Source organism: Coenobita brevimanus, chromosome 100 (genome assembly GCF_032717465.1).
Source record: "Coenobita brevimanus isolate Jiangsu-jjx chromosome 100, ASM3271746v2, whole genome shotgun sequence".
NCBI classification, from domain to species: Eukaryota; Metazoa; Arthropoda; class Malacostraca; order Decapoda; family Coenobitidae; genus Coenobita; species Coenobita brevimanus.
Window position 1 is genome coordinate 5,021,762 of NC_137053.1, and position 16,926 is coordinate 5,038,687.

Sequence of the window (16,926 nt, forward strand, 5' to 3'; positions counted from 1 at the left end):
TTCATTGCTTCCACAACTTCTATCCTACTGATTTCTTCCTGTCTTCTCACCTCCCTCCTTCTCCCAGCCATTCCCCAGCCACTTATACTCACATTACTTCCATCCTCTATGTTCAACAATTCCTTAAAGTGTTCTCTCCATCTCAATTCTGTTATATATTGATTTTTGCATTCATATCAACACTACAAATGTTAAAATGGTTGCTTTACTACATGGGATATTAAAAACTGCTAAACTTTTATTTATTTAAAAGCTATCACCAAAACAATGAAGGTGGTCCGAATAGTACCGGTCTGTTGGACGGTCCGGTTTACCCCGCCTGACGCTAATTCTTCTGTTTTTTCCCTAACTCTGTCAATAAGTATCCTGCCATATACTTTTCCTATTACACTATGAAGACAAATGCCCCTATGATTACCACATACTTCTTTTTCCCCTTTTCCTTTGTACAGGGGATTAATTATACCTGACTTCCAATCCTCCAGGACTTTTCTTTCCTCCCAGGCCAATCTGCACATCTTCCACATCCATTCTACTACTATCTCTCCCCCATGCTTCAGCATTTCACCACACACACCATCAATTCCTGGAGTTTTCCCCATTTTCACTTTCTTCACTGCTTCCACAACTACTATCCTACTGATTTCATCCTCTCTTCTCACATCCCTCTGCCTCCCAGCCGTTTCCCAGCCACTTACACTCCCATTACTTTCATTCTCTATGTTCAACAATTCCTTAAAGTGTTCTTTCCATATGCTCACTTTTTCTCCCTTCTCCACTAGTAATCTACCATTTTTATCTTTCACTCTCCAGCTAACTTCTTTGGCATCCTGTCTAACTCTCTTTACCTCTTTCCAGAACATTTTCTTACATTCCCTCCACTTTACACTCTAATTCCTTCCAAATTCCTCATCCACTCTCTTCTTACTCTCTCTTACTAATCTTTTCACCTGTCTCTTCCCCTCTACATATAACTCTCTCTTCCATCTCTCAGCTTCTTCCACACCCATTTCTCTTCCACTCACTACAAGTTTTCTTCTTTTGTGCCACAACCTCTCTCACCTCTTCATTCCACCATGCTGTTCCCTGCACCCTCTTTCGTCTTCTCTTCACCCTATACACCACCTCGCATGCTGCACAGATTTCTTCTGTGAATATTTTGAACACACCTTCCATGTCCCCCATCTGCTCCAATCCATATTTACCCAAACGCTTCTCCACCTTCCTCTTATATTCAGCCTTTTTTTCATCCTCTCGTAACATTTCCACCCTCCTTTTATGAACTACTTCCTCCTGTCCTTCCTTTCTTCTGTTTCTCCATTTCATTTGGACCTTGTCTGTGGTGGTCAGAAAGTCCACTCCCCCAACCTCTATAATTTCTTGTATCCACTACACACCTTCTCATCCTGTCATCCACACATGCACAATCAATCATTGCCTTCCATTCATTCAGTTCACCACCCACCCTTCTCATAACTCACCATGTATACCTATGGATCATTTTGTGCCTGAAGAGGGTATTGGCTATCACAAACCCCCTCCTGGCACAAATGTCCACTAAAATAGTGCCATTCTCATCCATCTCTGCAGGCACATCCCTCACATCAACTACTCCATCCACCTTCACATTCCCAATTTTTCCATTCATTTCTCCAATTAAAAACACTTTCTCATTCCTTCCAAACTTTTCCATGCATGCTTCCACATTTGTCCAGAACTCGTCTCTAACTCTGCTTGCACAATCTTGGTTGGTACATACACACATACAATCGCACACATTTGTAATCCAACTTTCAATCTTACCCACACAATCCTTAAGCCAACTGACCCATACTCTCTTATATTCTCCTTCCATCTGTTACTCACAATAATACACACTCCTCCTTTTGCCCTCTCATTCTCACCTACTCCTGCGCATATACCTAATCCATACTCCCATTCTAACACAGTCTCACCTCTCTATTTAGTTTCAGTTAATCCACATACATCCACTTTCGCACCCTCAAGCACCTGGACAATCTTTCTTTCTTTCGCCTCATCATTTGCACCCCTTACATTCCATGTAGTTATCCGTACTATGTCCTTTGTTCAGTCCTATGTCGTCACCTTTTGGTCAGTCCTGGTCCGAGGCTTCTGGTTCGTATTTTTAGTTCGTTGTTTTCCAGGGAGATGCACTAACCCTCCGCCAACCCACTTGTTGTCACGCAGGGAACACGTGTTGGTTGGTTGTAAGGTTACCACCCAGCGATGTAAATACTTTCTTGGTTTACAAATCATTTAGCTTGCCACTCAATGTACAGCTACCCTAAAAACAGAGTACCATTATACAGCAAAAATACAAAGGAAAATTACAAACACAGACTTTTGCACAGACCTACAAGAGGATTTAAATAAGCTCCATGAATGGAACAATAGATGGCAAATGGAATTCAATGTGGACAAATGTCTCTATCTATCTATCTATTGCCAAACGCCTCAATCTCGTTTGGGGTGGCCACAAACAAATCGCCTCCACGTCATCCTGTCCCCCGCCATTTCATTGCCCTGCTCCCAACTCACACCCCCCTCTCTCATATACCTCTACACCCCATCCCTCCATCTCATCCTCGGCCTTCCCCTCCCTCTTCCCCCCTCCACCTCACTCACATACACTCTCTTCGTCAGTCTTTCATCCCCCATTCTCTCCACATGGCCAAACCACCTCAGTGTGTTCCTCCTAACACTTCCTATCACATCCACATCCACACCACAATGCTCCTTTATATCCTCATTCGTCAGCCTGTCTCTCCACGTGACTCCACAGGCTCCTCTTAAATAACTCATTTCCACTGCTCTCACTCTTGGCTTGTGTCCTTCCAACAATGTCCAAGCTTCACTTCCGTATGTTAGAGTTGGTATCACAATACTGTCATGTAGTAACTTTTTCACTTCCATGCTCACTTCCCTGTTTCTTATCACTGCTTTCAAAGAACCAGCAACCTTTCTTCCCTGCTGTACCCTTTCAAGCACTTCACCCTCCAAACCTCCATCCTTACTCATCACACTACCCAAGTACTTAAACGTACTCACATTTTCCAATTCCTCACCATCCAACCTCGCTGTACATTCACTAACTTCACCTCTCTCAAAGACCATCACTTTACTCTTCCCTACATTCACCTTTAGATTCCGTTTCTTACACACTCTCTCAAACTCATCCACCAAGCCTTGCAGCTCCCCTTCGTCTTCACTCAACAACACAGTATCATCTGCAAACAACAGTACAGGGAGTTTCCAAACACTGTCCTCTCTCACCAGGGCCACTCCAACATCCACTACCCTACCTTGTACCTCTTTTATTACCCCATCCATGAACTGTCATGTAATAAAATTGGTAAAAAAGAAAAAAGACCAGACTGGGACTATAAGTTAGGAAGTTCAAGCCTACACACATCAGAAAGGGAAAAGAATTTAATGTAAGGGTAGCATTCACATATATAAATGAAGACATACTGAGAAAGACAATAACATCATTCATCAGACCAACTCTGGAGTATGCATCAGCAGTCTGGAATCCACATCTCAAAAAAAAAATATAGATAAGACTGAAAAAGTATTACAGGCAGCTACAAGATGGGCACCAAGCTTAAGCAACCTAAGCTATAAGAAAGACTCAAAAAATTTAACCTACCAACATTACAAGAGGGAAGGAAAAGAGGAGACATGATTATGTCATAAAAATGCATCACAGGAAAAGAGAAAATAGATGTAAATGAGTATGGTACCGTACATAACTTATGGGGAAGCAACATTTAGAGGACCCAGCATAAAACTGTGCAAAAAGTGAGGTGATAAAGACATAAGGCAATTCAGTTTCCACAAAATAGCAATTTATCAGTGGAATACCTTACCAAATGAAATAATGTGAGGCAAAACTATTCATAAATTTAAAGACGTGTGTAATAAAAAGGAGCGTTGTGGTTTGGATGTGGATGTGATAGGAAGCATTAGGAGGAACACACTGAGGTGGTCTGGCCATGTGGCGAGCACGGAGGGTGAGGGACTGATGAGGAAAGTGTATGTGAATGAGGTGGAGGGGGGGGAAAGGGAGGGGGAGGCTGAAGGTGAGATGGAGGGATGGAGTGGAGAGGTATATAAGAGAGGGGGGTGTGACTTGGGAGCAGGGCAGTGAAATGGTGGGGGACAGGGCGACATGGACGTGATTTGTTTGTGGCCACCCCGTACGGGATTAAGGAGTCTGGCAATAGATAGATAGATAATAAAAATTATTCAAACACCGGACAGTTCGAGCTTGACTAATTCCTGTAAAGATACAATTAGGTAAGAACACACAAACACACACACACACACACACACACACACACACACACACACAGTAAATTATACAGCCTATATTAGTTGATACACTGTATCACAACCCTTACATCTAAATTAACACTAAAATTATCATCATGCTTTTTCTCCATCTTCACATATGCACTACTCATGAATGAAATTTCCTGGATAATAAAAAATGTAACCAATTATGTTACGTTTAAAAAATTATATAGTGCAACCTCACAATAACATAAACAAAGGCATTTGCTTCACCTCGAACATTGGGCAGGGCACAGTCCATGATTTCCATGCAGACCCCATTGAGGACACCCATCATGGGGGTGATGTCAAGGAGGTGGAGAATGACTGGAGTGTCAGCCCCAAACACCACCCCCGACCCCACCATGTACACTAAGGAGTAACCAATCTGACCGGCTGCCCCAGTGATGCACACACGCACAGGTTCTGCCTGAAAAGAAGAAGAATAATGAAAAACGAAACACTTTGGAGTCATATTCTCATTGGTTATGGTAATAATTTTCGCTCAAGGATGCAGTTTCTCTCTGATTGCAAAACAAAAAGTGTCATATTAGACCACCTGCCCCAGTTAGCGGTATGTACACAAGTACAGGTTCTGCCTCAACATGAATATGAGAAGGATGGAATGCTGGGTTGTATTGCCACTGGTTAACCTAATAAGTCCAATGATGTACTTTTATGCTAGCTATCCCCAGTCACTTATATTCTGCTTAAGGGAGACTTTATATACTGGAGATGTTAGATTTAGCACTTCACACACCCCTTTACTACTACAAGTTATTTCAAAGTTAAATAAAAACTGGACACAGCAAGATTAAAATAGTTAATGTAATTGGATAAAGGGATACATGAGGATCCATAACACATTTTCCTTGTCAGTACAGATAAACATTTGCATATGGTATCCCTATGGTCCTTATGGGGCAATTGTACAATGCTAAAGTAACATTTTCATAAGTAAATAGAAAACTCAACAACTGTTAAGCTATGTGTTTTTCAAACTGCAGGACTTTAAGATAAATTTACTGTAATGTATAGGCACTTATGAAAGATGGTAGTTTTGGTATGATATGGACTCTCCATTCTCCATATAACTGTCAAAAAAAAAAAAAAAAATATATATATATATATATATATATATATATATATATATATATATATATATATATATATATATATATACATATATATATATATATATATATCAAACAAAAAATTATGAATTGAAAATTTTTAAATGAAAGAAATATAGAGAACAGGAAATTTAAGCCAAGGTTACAACAGAAGGATGGCAAAGTCCATTCTAATTTGACCCCCTATCTGAGACTGCATCTTGATAATGGCACCTCAGACCTCCTTTTCTCTCTTCAGTCACGTTCTGTGCTGTTCAACTAATGCGATGGGATGAAAGGGTCTGGATCAAAGGATGTGGCTTTAACAGTTAAGTTTTCTTAGGTGAGGTTTCTGTAAGATTTCATAACTCCCTCCCAAATATGCCAAGGTTAGAACTGAAGGATGCCTAAGTTACAGCCAAACAATGTGGCCTTCATCATTTGGTTGGGTTAGGACTGGGTAGTGGAAAACTAACAAATACTGGGTAACCCTTACCAAAAATTTTCTATGTACTGCTTAGCTTTAACTGACAGTTTTTCCTACAATTTCATTACTATATCTCAATAAGTCAGATAACATTTTGTAAAATCCATCCTAGACAATTTACCTACCAACAAAGCTCCAGGCCCAGATGGAATTCCACCAATTGTTTTGAAAAAGTGTTCCCCTGAACTTGCCTCTGTCCTAGCTAAATTATTCACACTATGCATACGTACTTCTTTATTCCCAAATTCATGGAAAGAAGCCAATATCCACCCAGTTCCGAAGAAAGGAAGTTCATCTGACCCCTCCAATTACAGACCAATAGCTGTCCCATCTTCTCTTGGTAAGGTATTTGAAACTTTAATTAATAAGCATATTGTTAAACATCTTGAATCCAACAACTTAATTAGTGATAGACAATACGGTTTTTGCCACGAAAGATCCACCATTGACATACTCAATCTCTTAACTCATACCATCCATCAATCAATTGATCTTTTTGGAGAAACTCATGCAGTAGCTCTTGATATCTCTAAAGCTTTCGACAGAGTATGGCACCGTTCCCTGCTGTCCAAACTCCCTTGCTATGGACTAACGTCTTTTGTTCCTTTGATTTCTTCTTATCTTAGTGACAGGAAAATAAGAGTAAAAGAAGATGATGTATATTCGAATTTCCACTCAATTAACGCCGGCGTGCCGCAGGGATCAGTTCTGGCGCCAACCCTATTTCTGGTTCATATTAATGATCTCTTATCTGTCACTCACAATCCCATTCACTCATATGCAGATGACTCAACACTACATAGTTCATTCACACTCAGACATCCATTTACAAAGTCTAATATCTCTACCTCTCAACTCAGTACAGCCATCTCCATAAATCAAGATCTATCTACAATCAGTGAATGGGGACAAAACAACCTTGTCTCTTTTAATGCTAGTAAAACTAAATATATACAGTTTACTAATAGACAGATATTGCCAGATTCGTACATTACCTTCAATGCTACTAATATTCCCATCTCCAAAAGTACTGAAATTCTTGGTGTCTCACTTAACAGTGCCCTCAGCTGGACCTCTCATGTCAGATCACTTGCTAAAACCGCCTCAAAGAAACTTGGATTATTGTACAGAGTCCGTAACTTCTTCACCGTTGAGCAGTTAGCTATAATTTATAAGAGTCATGTGTGCTCTCAGCTTGAATATTGCTCACCCTTGTGGAATGGTTGTGGAGAGGTTGCATTAAGACAACTAGACAAAATTCAGAATAAAGCCGTTAGAATCATTAACAACCCTGCCATTACATATAAACTACCTCCCCTGCAAGTAAGAAGGAATGTTGCCTCCCTTGCATTATTTTACAGATATTTTTTTAGCAAATGCTCAGACGAAGTTGCGTCCATGGTGCCACCTCTCCATGCCTTCCCTCGTGCTACATGGGCATCTGGTAGCGCTCATGACTGGAATGTCACTCAACCATATTGCAGAACTTCTGCCTATCAGAATTCTTTCATTCCCCGAACTGCATCTCTCTGGAACTCGCTTCCCCAGAGTTGTTTTCCTCTAAATTTCAACCCACAACTGTTCAAGTCTAACCGTTACGGATATTTTATGAACAGAGGACGCCAGTAATCTAGTGTATGGATTTTTTTTTTTTACCCATTTGTTTTTCCTTCCTCCATTCTGTTATTATAAAAAAAAAAAAAAAAAAAAAAAATTACTAAACATTCTCTCTGTTTTTAAGTCAAAATGTTGGCATGGACATCCTTATTTTGGGTTTCATTAATTCCACAACTGACCAGTCATTTCAGGGTAGTTTGCGACTATTAATTTCTTTTGTGGAAAAAAAAAAAAAAAAATCTTGCCACCTTCAAATTACTGACTTTTGTAGTTAAAGAAAGATGACTGGAAATGAAGGGTTTAACAAAGACTACCGTATATCTAACTCCTCCAGCTTGAAAAAATGCTCCCATAAGCTTGATACAATTTGTCTGGAATTACAGTACAGTACAGAGCACAAGGCCTAATTTGGAAAATTTTCCTTTGGGCAAATGGCGATTTTGTGGGTAAGCCAAGGTTATCTGATGTTTTTTTTTTTTTTCCTACTTTATTAATCTGATTTTGACCCTCATTTCTTGCAGAAATACCTTACTTCCATCTCTATGGCATCATGTAAAAGGGGATCAGAAAAACCCTGCGTTCCTAACTAAGCATCTCCAGACCCCCCCCCTTCCATGATAAAGTATTAACCATCCAAACTTCCACTATGCCAAACCTTAAAAAACCACTTACCCAAGGAAAGGGTGCTGGGTCGGATTCATCTAGCAAGCAAGCGGTAAACATCTCTGGTCCATGATGCCCATGTATATTTTGTGTACTGTATACTTTTCATCGCCCTCCTTTCCATTACTACCAATAGCCAGAGGAAATAGTACAGAAAAAATTGTCAACAGCAAAGTAGCTTGTGTCTGGGAGAAAAAAAAAAAAAAAAGTGGGACCATAAACCCCACATTCTATCCATCATCTGAGCCCTTCCCACTTTGTCACAGCTCGGGAGATGCTGCTTCTAGGAGTAACCTGTGTACAGCATGTGAGTTTTTCATACACCTTTCAATGACATCACTAATACCAATTAAGCTATATTCCACTCTGGACTTCTGTCAAAGCAAAAATATATGAATGATTAATGGTATACAGGTTACATAACTTTACAGCCACTTATCGTTTTCGTTTTTAAAGGCTCCAACATGCTTGCATGTGTCGGCCTTGGTCACCTAATGGTGGCTCTCCACGCTGAACGATCCATTGCAGCCTCCCTGTTCAGTCCCTTAACCCTAAGGTCACACTTAATGACCTCGTCCCATGTCTTTCTCGGTCTACCCCTCATAACCCCACCCCCAATATTAACATTTCTCACCTTCCTCACCCAATTATCATCTCCCATCCTCTCCACATGTCCAAACCACCTCAATCTACCTCTCCTCATCACAACACCAATACACTCCAGTCCCATCCTACCTCTCAACTCTTCCATTGTAAACCCAGCCCCTCCAGGCCTTGGACGCAGGGACGCACTGCACATCCACCTAATCATTGTCATTTCTGTACGTCTGAGCCGGCGAATATCTTCCTCCTTCACTGCCCAGGTCTCACTGCCATACAGCATTACACTCCTAACACATGCTGCATACAAAGACCCCTTAGCACGTAGGAAGAGCCCTCTCAATGTCAGGAGAGGCAAGAGCTCCCTGAACTTCTTCCAACCACTTCTCACCCTAGCCACAGAGCTAGCTCCAGCCCCACCTCCAGCACACAACATGTCTCCCAAATAACAAAACTCTTCCACACACTCAAGAGATTCACCAGCAAGTTCAATCCTTTCACGTCTGACAATCTCCACCTGCTCACCCCGGCACGCCGTACACATAAAATCAGCATTATCTCGCAGTCTACCTCTGATACCACTACAACTCTTATGCACCCATTTATCACACACACCACAAGGGTTGGAATTACTTCCCACGCCCTTGTGGCAAACTGCACATGGCCACTCTCCCTCGTCTTTGACAGTATCGCCACCAACCCTAGATATCATCATTTTTGTTTTATCTGCATTTACCCTTAAAACCCTTTTGCCCCATACCATCTCTCCACTTCCTAAACCTTTCCTCCGCCTCCCTTTCATTCTCTGCAATCAACACCATATCATCAGCATACAACAACTCCCATGGGAGTCCGTTTCTAAAGTCACGTGAAAGGGCTTCAAGTACCATGATAAACAACATGGGACTCAAGACTGACCCCTGATGCACACCAACATTCATGAAAAACTCATCACTCAAAACTCCATTCACTCTCACCTGGGTGTGAGCACCCACATACATGGCCATAACCACCCTAACCAGCCACTCCTCCAAGCCAAGCTTTCTCATTGCCCACTTCACCACCTCTCTGGGGACTCTGTCAAAGGCCTTTTCCAAATCAACAAAAACAAAATAAAGATCCCTTCTCCTACCAATATATTTTTCCTGAAGTTGTCGAACAATGAATATGGCATCAGTGGTCCCCCTACCTGGCATAAACCCAAACTGCATCTCATCAATATTCACTCTTTCTCTAATCATACCTTCTAAAACTCTCTCCATTACCTTCATTATCTGATCTAAAAGCTTTATACCTCTATAATTTCCTCTTTCCAGGGCATCACCCTTCCCTTTATATACATTTACAATTATACTCTTCAGCCAATCATCTGGGACAACACACTCATAAATAATCCTATTTATCAGGTCAGTGACTAAACTCACCCCTATATTGGCAGAGGCCTTCAACCCAGCATTAACTCGCAGTCTACCTCTGATACCACTACAACTCTTATGCACCCATTTATCACACACACCGCACAAGATGGAATTACTTCCCACGCCCTTGTGGCAAACTGCACATGGCCACTCTCCCTGGGCAGTCAACCCAGACACACCTGCTGCCTTCCCCACCCTCACCCTGCCTATTGCCTCACTCACAGTAGCAGTATCAATCAAATGCCATGGGCCAGACACTGGATCTGGTGGCTCCAAACCTTCCCTGTCCCAGTCAAACTCCTCATTCAACAACCGATTATAATGCTCTCTCTATGCATCTTTAATATCCTCGCTGTTCACCACTACCCTTCCTTCATCATTCTTCACACACTGCTCACCTATGATATCCCGATTATCCCTCTTCACCTGACCTGCCACCCTAAATATATTTTTCCTTTCCCCATGATTTAGGTTATCAAGTAATTGTCTCTGTGACTCAGACTTTGCCCTGTATACCTCTCTTCTAGCCCTACGCTTGGCAGCCAAATATTCCTCTTTGCTACCACCCTTCTTCCATTCCCTGAAAAGCCTTCTTTTCTCCTTAATTGCAGCTTCTACACCCTCATCCCACCACCAAGTTACTTTATGTCTTGGTGGTCCTCTTGTCCAGCCGCATGTTACGTCAGTAACTCTCAAGAAATTGTTCTTGAGGGCTCTGTACTGTTCATTAACGCCTCTGTCTACAGCTCCCTGTTCAGCCACCACTCTCCTCAACTCGCTATAGAAGGCATCCCTTACTACTTGGTCTTTCAGCTTCCATATTTTCCTCCTAGGTACCTAAGTCCTCTTTTTCATCACTTGTTCTTTAAGCACCATATCACAAATCAGTAGTTTGTGCTGCTGCACACACTCCTCACTTCCTATAACTTTAACATCCCTCACTAACCTCCTATCGGCCTTCCTAACCAGAAAATAATCTATCTGACTCCTATTTCCCCCAGACTCATACGTAATTAACCTACTGTCTCTTTTCCTAAAATATGTGTTGCACACAATCATGTCCGTTGCCTCCCCAAACTCAAGTATCCTTTCCCCTTCTGCATTCCTTAGACCATATGCACATCCTCCATGCACTCCTTCATAACCTTGTGCTGCTTCACCTACATGACCATTTAAGTCCCCTCCCAAAATCACTATCTCATCATCCCGCATACCAGCCACTACACGTATTAAATCATCCCAAAATCTATCTTTCTCTGATTCATCCAATCCTGCCTGTGGAGCATATGCCGATATAATCGCAGCTATCTTTCTTCCCAACAGAATTTTCACTACCAATATCCTATCACTTACTCTCAAAACATTCATAACATATTCCACCCATTTCTCCGCAACCATCACACCAACACCTCCATATTCGTCTGTCCCCTCCTGCCAAAACAACTTATAGCAACAGTCCTTCCCAACAATCTTTCTGGCTGATCCACCCCTGTACTGGACTTCCTGCAAACATGCCACATCCACCCATCTCCTACTGAATGCCTCAACGACTTCCCCTGCTCTTCCCCTCAAACTTCCCACATTCCATGAACCCACCCTCATCCCCATGGGTGATTTACTGTCCTCAGGCTTGCTTTGAAACTTATTTTGTTTTGTCATCTTCAGTATTAATAAAGGGGGACAGACACAGCACAGGTCCCACTCACTGCACAGTCCCAGGTCCAGGCAATGGATCTGGGACCCCTAGCCAACCAGCTTACCAGTGGCTGTGGTAGTGGCCTCGGGGCACCCTGCCAGGACAGCTGCAGGGACACCCTCCAAGCGCGTCTTGGCACTGCAACTATCCCGCCTAAACAACTATTAAGATACATGGCAATTAATTACCCTAGTCAGGCTAAGGATTTAATCCCAGAGCTAGGCAACTATGGCCATATAGCCCCGCTAGGTTACAGGACCGCGCTACCACTCCCGGCACGGCAGTCCTGGGCGAGGCTCGAACTCGCAATTCCCTGACTACGAGCTTGATGATCTACCACTGAGCCACTGTGCCCCCAGTCAGGCTAAGGACACCTGACTGCTACGGTAATTATCCTGAATAATTATAAGGATACCTGACCAAGCAAATACCCTAAAATGACTATAAGGATATCTGACTGACCAACTATTAAGCGATTTCCACTCATCAAAACCTATCAATATGCAACATCTGCAACAGGCATGAAACTCTTATCATGTAATTATAATCTAATCTTTGGGTTCGATCACTCCTCCATTTTTAATGCTTTCCTAGCAAAGACAGTAAACTGTTAAGCTTTCTGAGCCACTGTTCTATTCATGTGATTTACGACTGATATTTTTTTTATTTCAAATTTCTGTTGCTAAGAGGTTGCAAGGTCAGGCCGGTTCGATAAATTCTTGAGGCGAAGTTTAAGAAGTAACCTTACGTGATCTCTAATGAGATTAAAACAATACAACACCGCTCATGTCACTGATGAATACAATCCTAAATCCTGTAATTCGTTAAAAGAAAAATAAACAATCAATAAAGTGAAGGGGGCAACACAAATGAAACGGGGATACACCCCCCTCCCCCAGGACTATCTCGCCGGCTGTACCAATCTTCTCGGTTATTATGGGCAAATCTTTCATGGCATTTTTGTCTCCGTATCCAGAAAACTTATTGGTTGAACCTGGTCACTACCCACACCATTCAGCACAAGCAAGAATGCAAATAAAAAGCAAACTCACCATTATTGAGGGTGTTTGCTTGTCTGCGAGTGAGCGTTACCACAGAACAGCAGACGGTCTGACAGGCTACTGACGTCACTCTATTTTGGGTGCCATCTCACACAGTTGCCTCCTAATTAACTAAACCCAAATAACCTGCACAGCTATCAAAAGACACTGAAACACTGAACTATTTCGCTTTAATAATAATATTCATACCTCTCCAGCAGGGTACATTATCATTACCGTGGTAAGTGTAGTTTTGATATATATTTTTATTTTTTGTAAAATAATATATTGAAGAACTTTAAAAGCTGAAGCATTTAGTAAAGCCAATTCATTAGTCAAGCAAAGTGCTAAATGTAGCGTGTTAACTCTAGAGTTAGCAAGATCGTGGATCGTAGCAAAATGACGGTATAAACACCCATATATCCCTATAGGTAAGAATTGGGTCTGGGTGGGAACACCTACTACCTACTTGATGTAAAGTTGCCTTCAGGTGACTCTACACTGAGTGAAAAGTCCCAGGGAACCATGTATAACGTATGGTTACTGTTCTGCTACGTGTTCAGAGCCCAACTTCTTGTTCTCTGTACACAGCAACTGATCTGGGGTTCTGCATGTAACTAGGGGAACAGAGCATAAAAACTCGGGTCAACCAACCTTACATGTATAATGCTACCAAGTCAACCCAATACTTAATACAACTTAATGCACTGTACAGATTAAATACACAATAAGACAGGTCTCTGGGTGGGCTGCTGTGGACTGGGCTATCACAGGTGTCGTCCAGGTGTGGGTGGGGTCCTGTCAGGTGTGCCTTCCCTCAGGAGGCACAGGACCACTGCTAGGGGCCGGGTCGTCCGAGGTGGGCTGCTGGGCGTTGTGGAGGGAGGCCTTTCCCTGGTGGGGCCTCGGTGAGCAGGTCGGCCCTTGAGACTGAGGCAGAACAGGGCGAGCAGGTGCGCTTCCCTGCGCCCGCTCTGGAGGAGGACTGCTTGCCGATGGGGCTGGGGAGGTCACTCCCCGGAGTCCTGGGGGCGTCCCTAGGTGACTGAGGGCTGTGGTCTCGCTCAGGTCGAGCCGCCGTCACGGGCTGCCAGCGGCATCCCTTCCTTTGGGAGTCCGACAGCATGAGGCGTCGTCGGGGCACTGGCTGTAGGGAGCGGATCCCCACACTCACTACAGGGCCGCTCCAAGTCTCCTCCAGCTGCAACTCTGCCGGGGGGCTGACTCTAGGGAGAGAGAGAGAGAGAGAGAGAGAGAAGGGTGTCCCACTTGGCCTCTGGATGGGCGAGGCAAGCAAGGGATGTCCTCCGTGAGGGGCGTCACAGGAGTAGCAAACAAGGGACATACGGTGGCCGATCCCTCTCTGGCGCGGATGGTGGCCGTTGCTGCAATCCTGCTCCCCGCGGAGGCGGCAGACGAAGGACGGATTGTGGCCGATCCTTCCCCGGCATGGACGGTGGCTGTCGCTGCGGTTCTGCCCTTCTCTGGGGTCAAGCAGAGAGACGTACGGTGGCCGATCTCTCCCTGGTGTGGACGGTGGCCATCACTGCAATGCTGTTCCCAGTGGAGGCTGCAGGTGAAGCTATACAGTGGCCAATCCTTCCCCGGCGCGGACGGTGGCCGTCGCCGTGGTTCTGCAGAGGATAGCAGCTGAGAAGCGTACGGTGGCTGACTTCTCCCCGATGCGGGTGGTGGTCGTCATCGTGGTGCTACCTGGGACTATATTGCTACAAGTCCTAACCCGATCCTGGCGAGTCCTGGCCCGGCTGGAGAGTAGTCTGCCAGGGCAGCATTCTCTTATTTGGCTCCGTTGAGGGGAAGAGGGGCACAAAGTAGTGGGGGACTTAGGCCCGTCTGGACTGGGCCCTTTGTGGGCCCTATGCGCCACCCTGTGGTCTCCTGGGGTGGGTGTTGCAACATCCTGTCCGTGGTTCCTCCATGGGGTGGGTGTTGTGCCACCCCTTCCATGGTCACCCGTTGGGATGGATATTTCACCACCGTCAGTTGGGAAAAAGTCACGTCCCCATGACTGAAGGTGGTCGGTGTCTGAGGTGGTGGTCTGGTGGGTTGGTGTGAGGTCTTACGTTGGGATGGATATTTCACCACTGTCGGTGGGGAAAAAGTCACGTCCCCGTGGCTGGAGGTGATAGGTGTCCGAGGTGGTGGTCTGGTGGGTTGATCGTGTGAGGTGGCGGAGGACAGTGGTCCAGTGGTGGATGGGCGGGTTTGGTTCCTGGTGCGGGGTGTAGGTGATGTGGAGGGTGGAGGTCTGCGGTGTCTTCAGGAGGAGGAGGAGGAGAAGGTGAGGTGTTCCTTGGATATACTGGTGTTTTCCCTGGGCAGGGCTCGAGGTCACGCGGTGTATTTTCATCTCTGGTGGTGGTGAGTAGCTGACATCTGGCTGAATGCTGGTGACTAGTGAGGTGACCTAGGTTTTATGGGATTGCCGAGGATAGGGTCAGTGGAAGTTTCCATTGTGCAGTGTTATGTTGGCCGTGTTGGGTGTGGTGGGGGTGGTGGAGAGTGGTTTCGGTGATGTTGGGGGTGTGGGTGAGGGCGTGGTTGCGTACCTGGCTGGTGGGTGAGAGAGGTGGCCGGACCTGCATGTGGTGGTGGTGAGGACAGGTGTGGGTGATGAGGAACCGGGGCCACGTGGTGCGGCGGCAAGGCGTCGATGGGTGGTTGATTGTTTTGGTGGTGGAGCACAGGTGTTGGGTAATGGAGTTGTGGCAGTGGTGGGGGCTGGGTGGCTGGTGCGAGGTCTGACATAGGTTGTGGTTGTGGAGCGAGGGGTGTGTGGGGAAGAAAACTGTGGGTGTAGGGGTGGTGGTGGGTGGTGTGTGGTGTTGGTGACGTGGTGGGGTAACTGGGGGTGGGGGAGTCTCCTGGCTGGGTGGCTGGGCCTTTGTGTCCTGTGGTGGCGGCGTGGTGGCGGGAGGTGAGGTGTCAGGTGAGGACACCAAGGGTGCATTGGGGGCCCGTGGGGATGGTGTGGAGCAGGTGGAGGATGGGGTGGGGAAGGTGGCTGTGGCAGGGATAGTGGGTGAGGGTGAGGAGGAGGAGGGCATGAAATAGCAGGCATACGAGTCAGATGTGTGATCTGGGATAGGGTGGTTGTGGGGTGGTGTGGTGGGTGGTGGAGTGAGTGCGATGTGGTTGGGAGGTGTCAGATGGGGGGCAAAATGGTTGCACGTGACGGTTGCGGTAGGTGTGCTGGGTGTTATGATACTGGATGGTAACTTGATAAGGGCTGGGGATGTTGATGATGGTGTAGGGTCCCACGAACCGAGGTGAGATCTTGTTTGGGATCAGTAATTGCACTACTACTACCGAGTCTCCTAGCTTGTAGGGGTTGGATAGGGTTATATCGGGTTGTAAGTCCTGGTGTATTTGTAAGTGGTGCAGTCGGCTCTTGAGGTGGTGAAGCGGGTCGGACGTGGGAGATGTGGAGGGGGGCTGGAGGTGGCGTCGTAGCGGTAGGAGGAGGGGAGTTTCTCCAAACATCCATTCATGGGGAGTGTTGCCGTCTTCTCGGGGGCAGGTGTTCACCCCCCATTGTAAAATTTTTACATGCACCGGCCAGTCTCCGCTTTTTGTTTCTTTTATTCAAGCCCTCACTTGGTTGTGGAGGGTGTGATGGCTTCTCTCACATATTCCGTTCCCTTGAGGCCAGTAGGGAGAGGAGTGGGAGATCTGGTAGCCAAAGATGGTGGCTATAGTTCTTTTCATATCTTGCTGGTAAATTCCGGGGTGCTGTCTGAGTGAAGGGCTTGGGGGATGCCAAAATAGGGGAAGACGTGATGGACGAGTGCATCGGTCATGGCCGTGGTGTGGTGTTCCTTGGTTGGGCAGGCAAAGAGAAATTTCGAGTAAATGTCCACGACGGTAATGATGTAGCTGGCTTTGGGTGGTAGGGGACCGACTACGTCCACAGACA

At 45.1% G+C, this 16,926-nt stretch overlaps 1 protein-coding gene across 1 annotated transcript in view; it reads right to left on the reverse strand.

The window, feature by feature from the left end:
- Window positions 1-13,069, reverse strand: part of Mdh1 (malate dehydrogenase 1) — a 39,009-nt gene extending 25,940 nt beyond the window's left edge. The window contains exons 1-2 of the mRNA XM_080284232.1: window positions 13,002-13,069; window positions 4,591-4,786 (exon numbers count right to left, since the gene is read on the reverse strand). Coding sequence (XP_080140358.1) covers window positions 4,591-4,786; window positions 13,002-13,004 — 199 coding nt within the window. The 5' untranslated portion in view covers window positions 13,005-13,069. The remainder of the gene's footprint in view (window positions 1-4,590; window positions 4,787-13,001) is intronic.
- Between the last annotated feature and the right edge of the window lie 3,857 nt (window positions 13,070-16,926).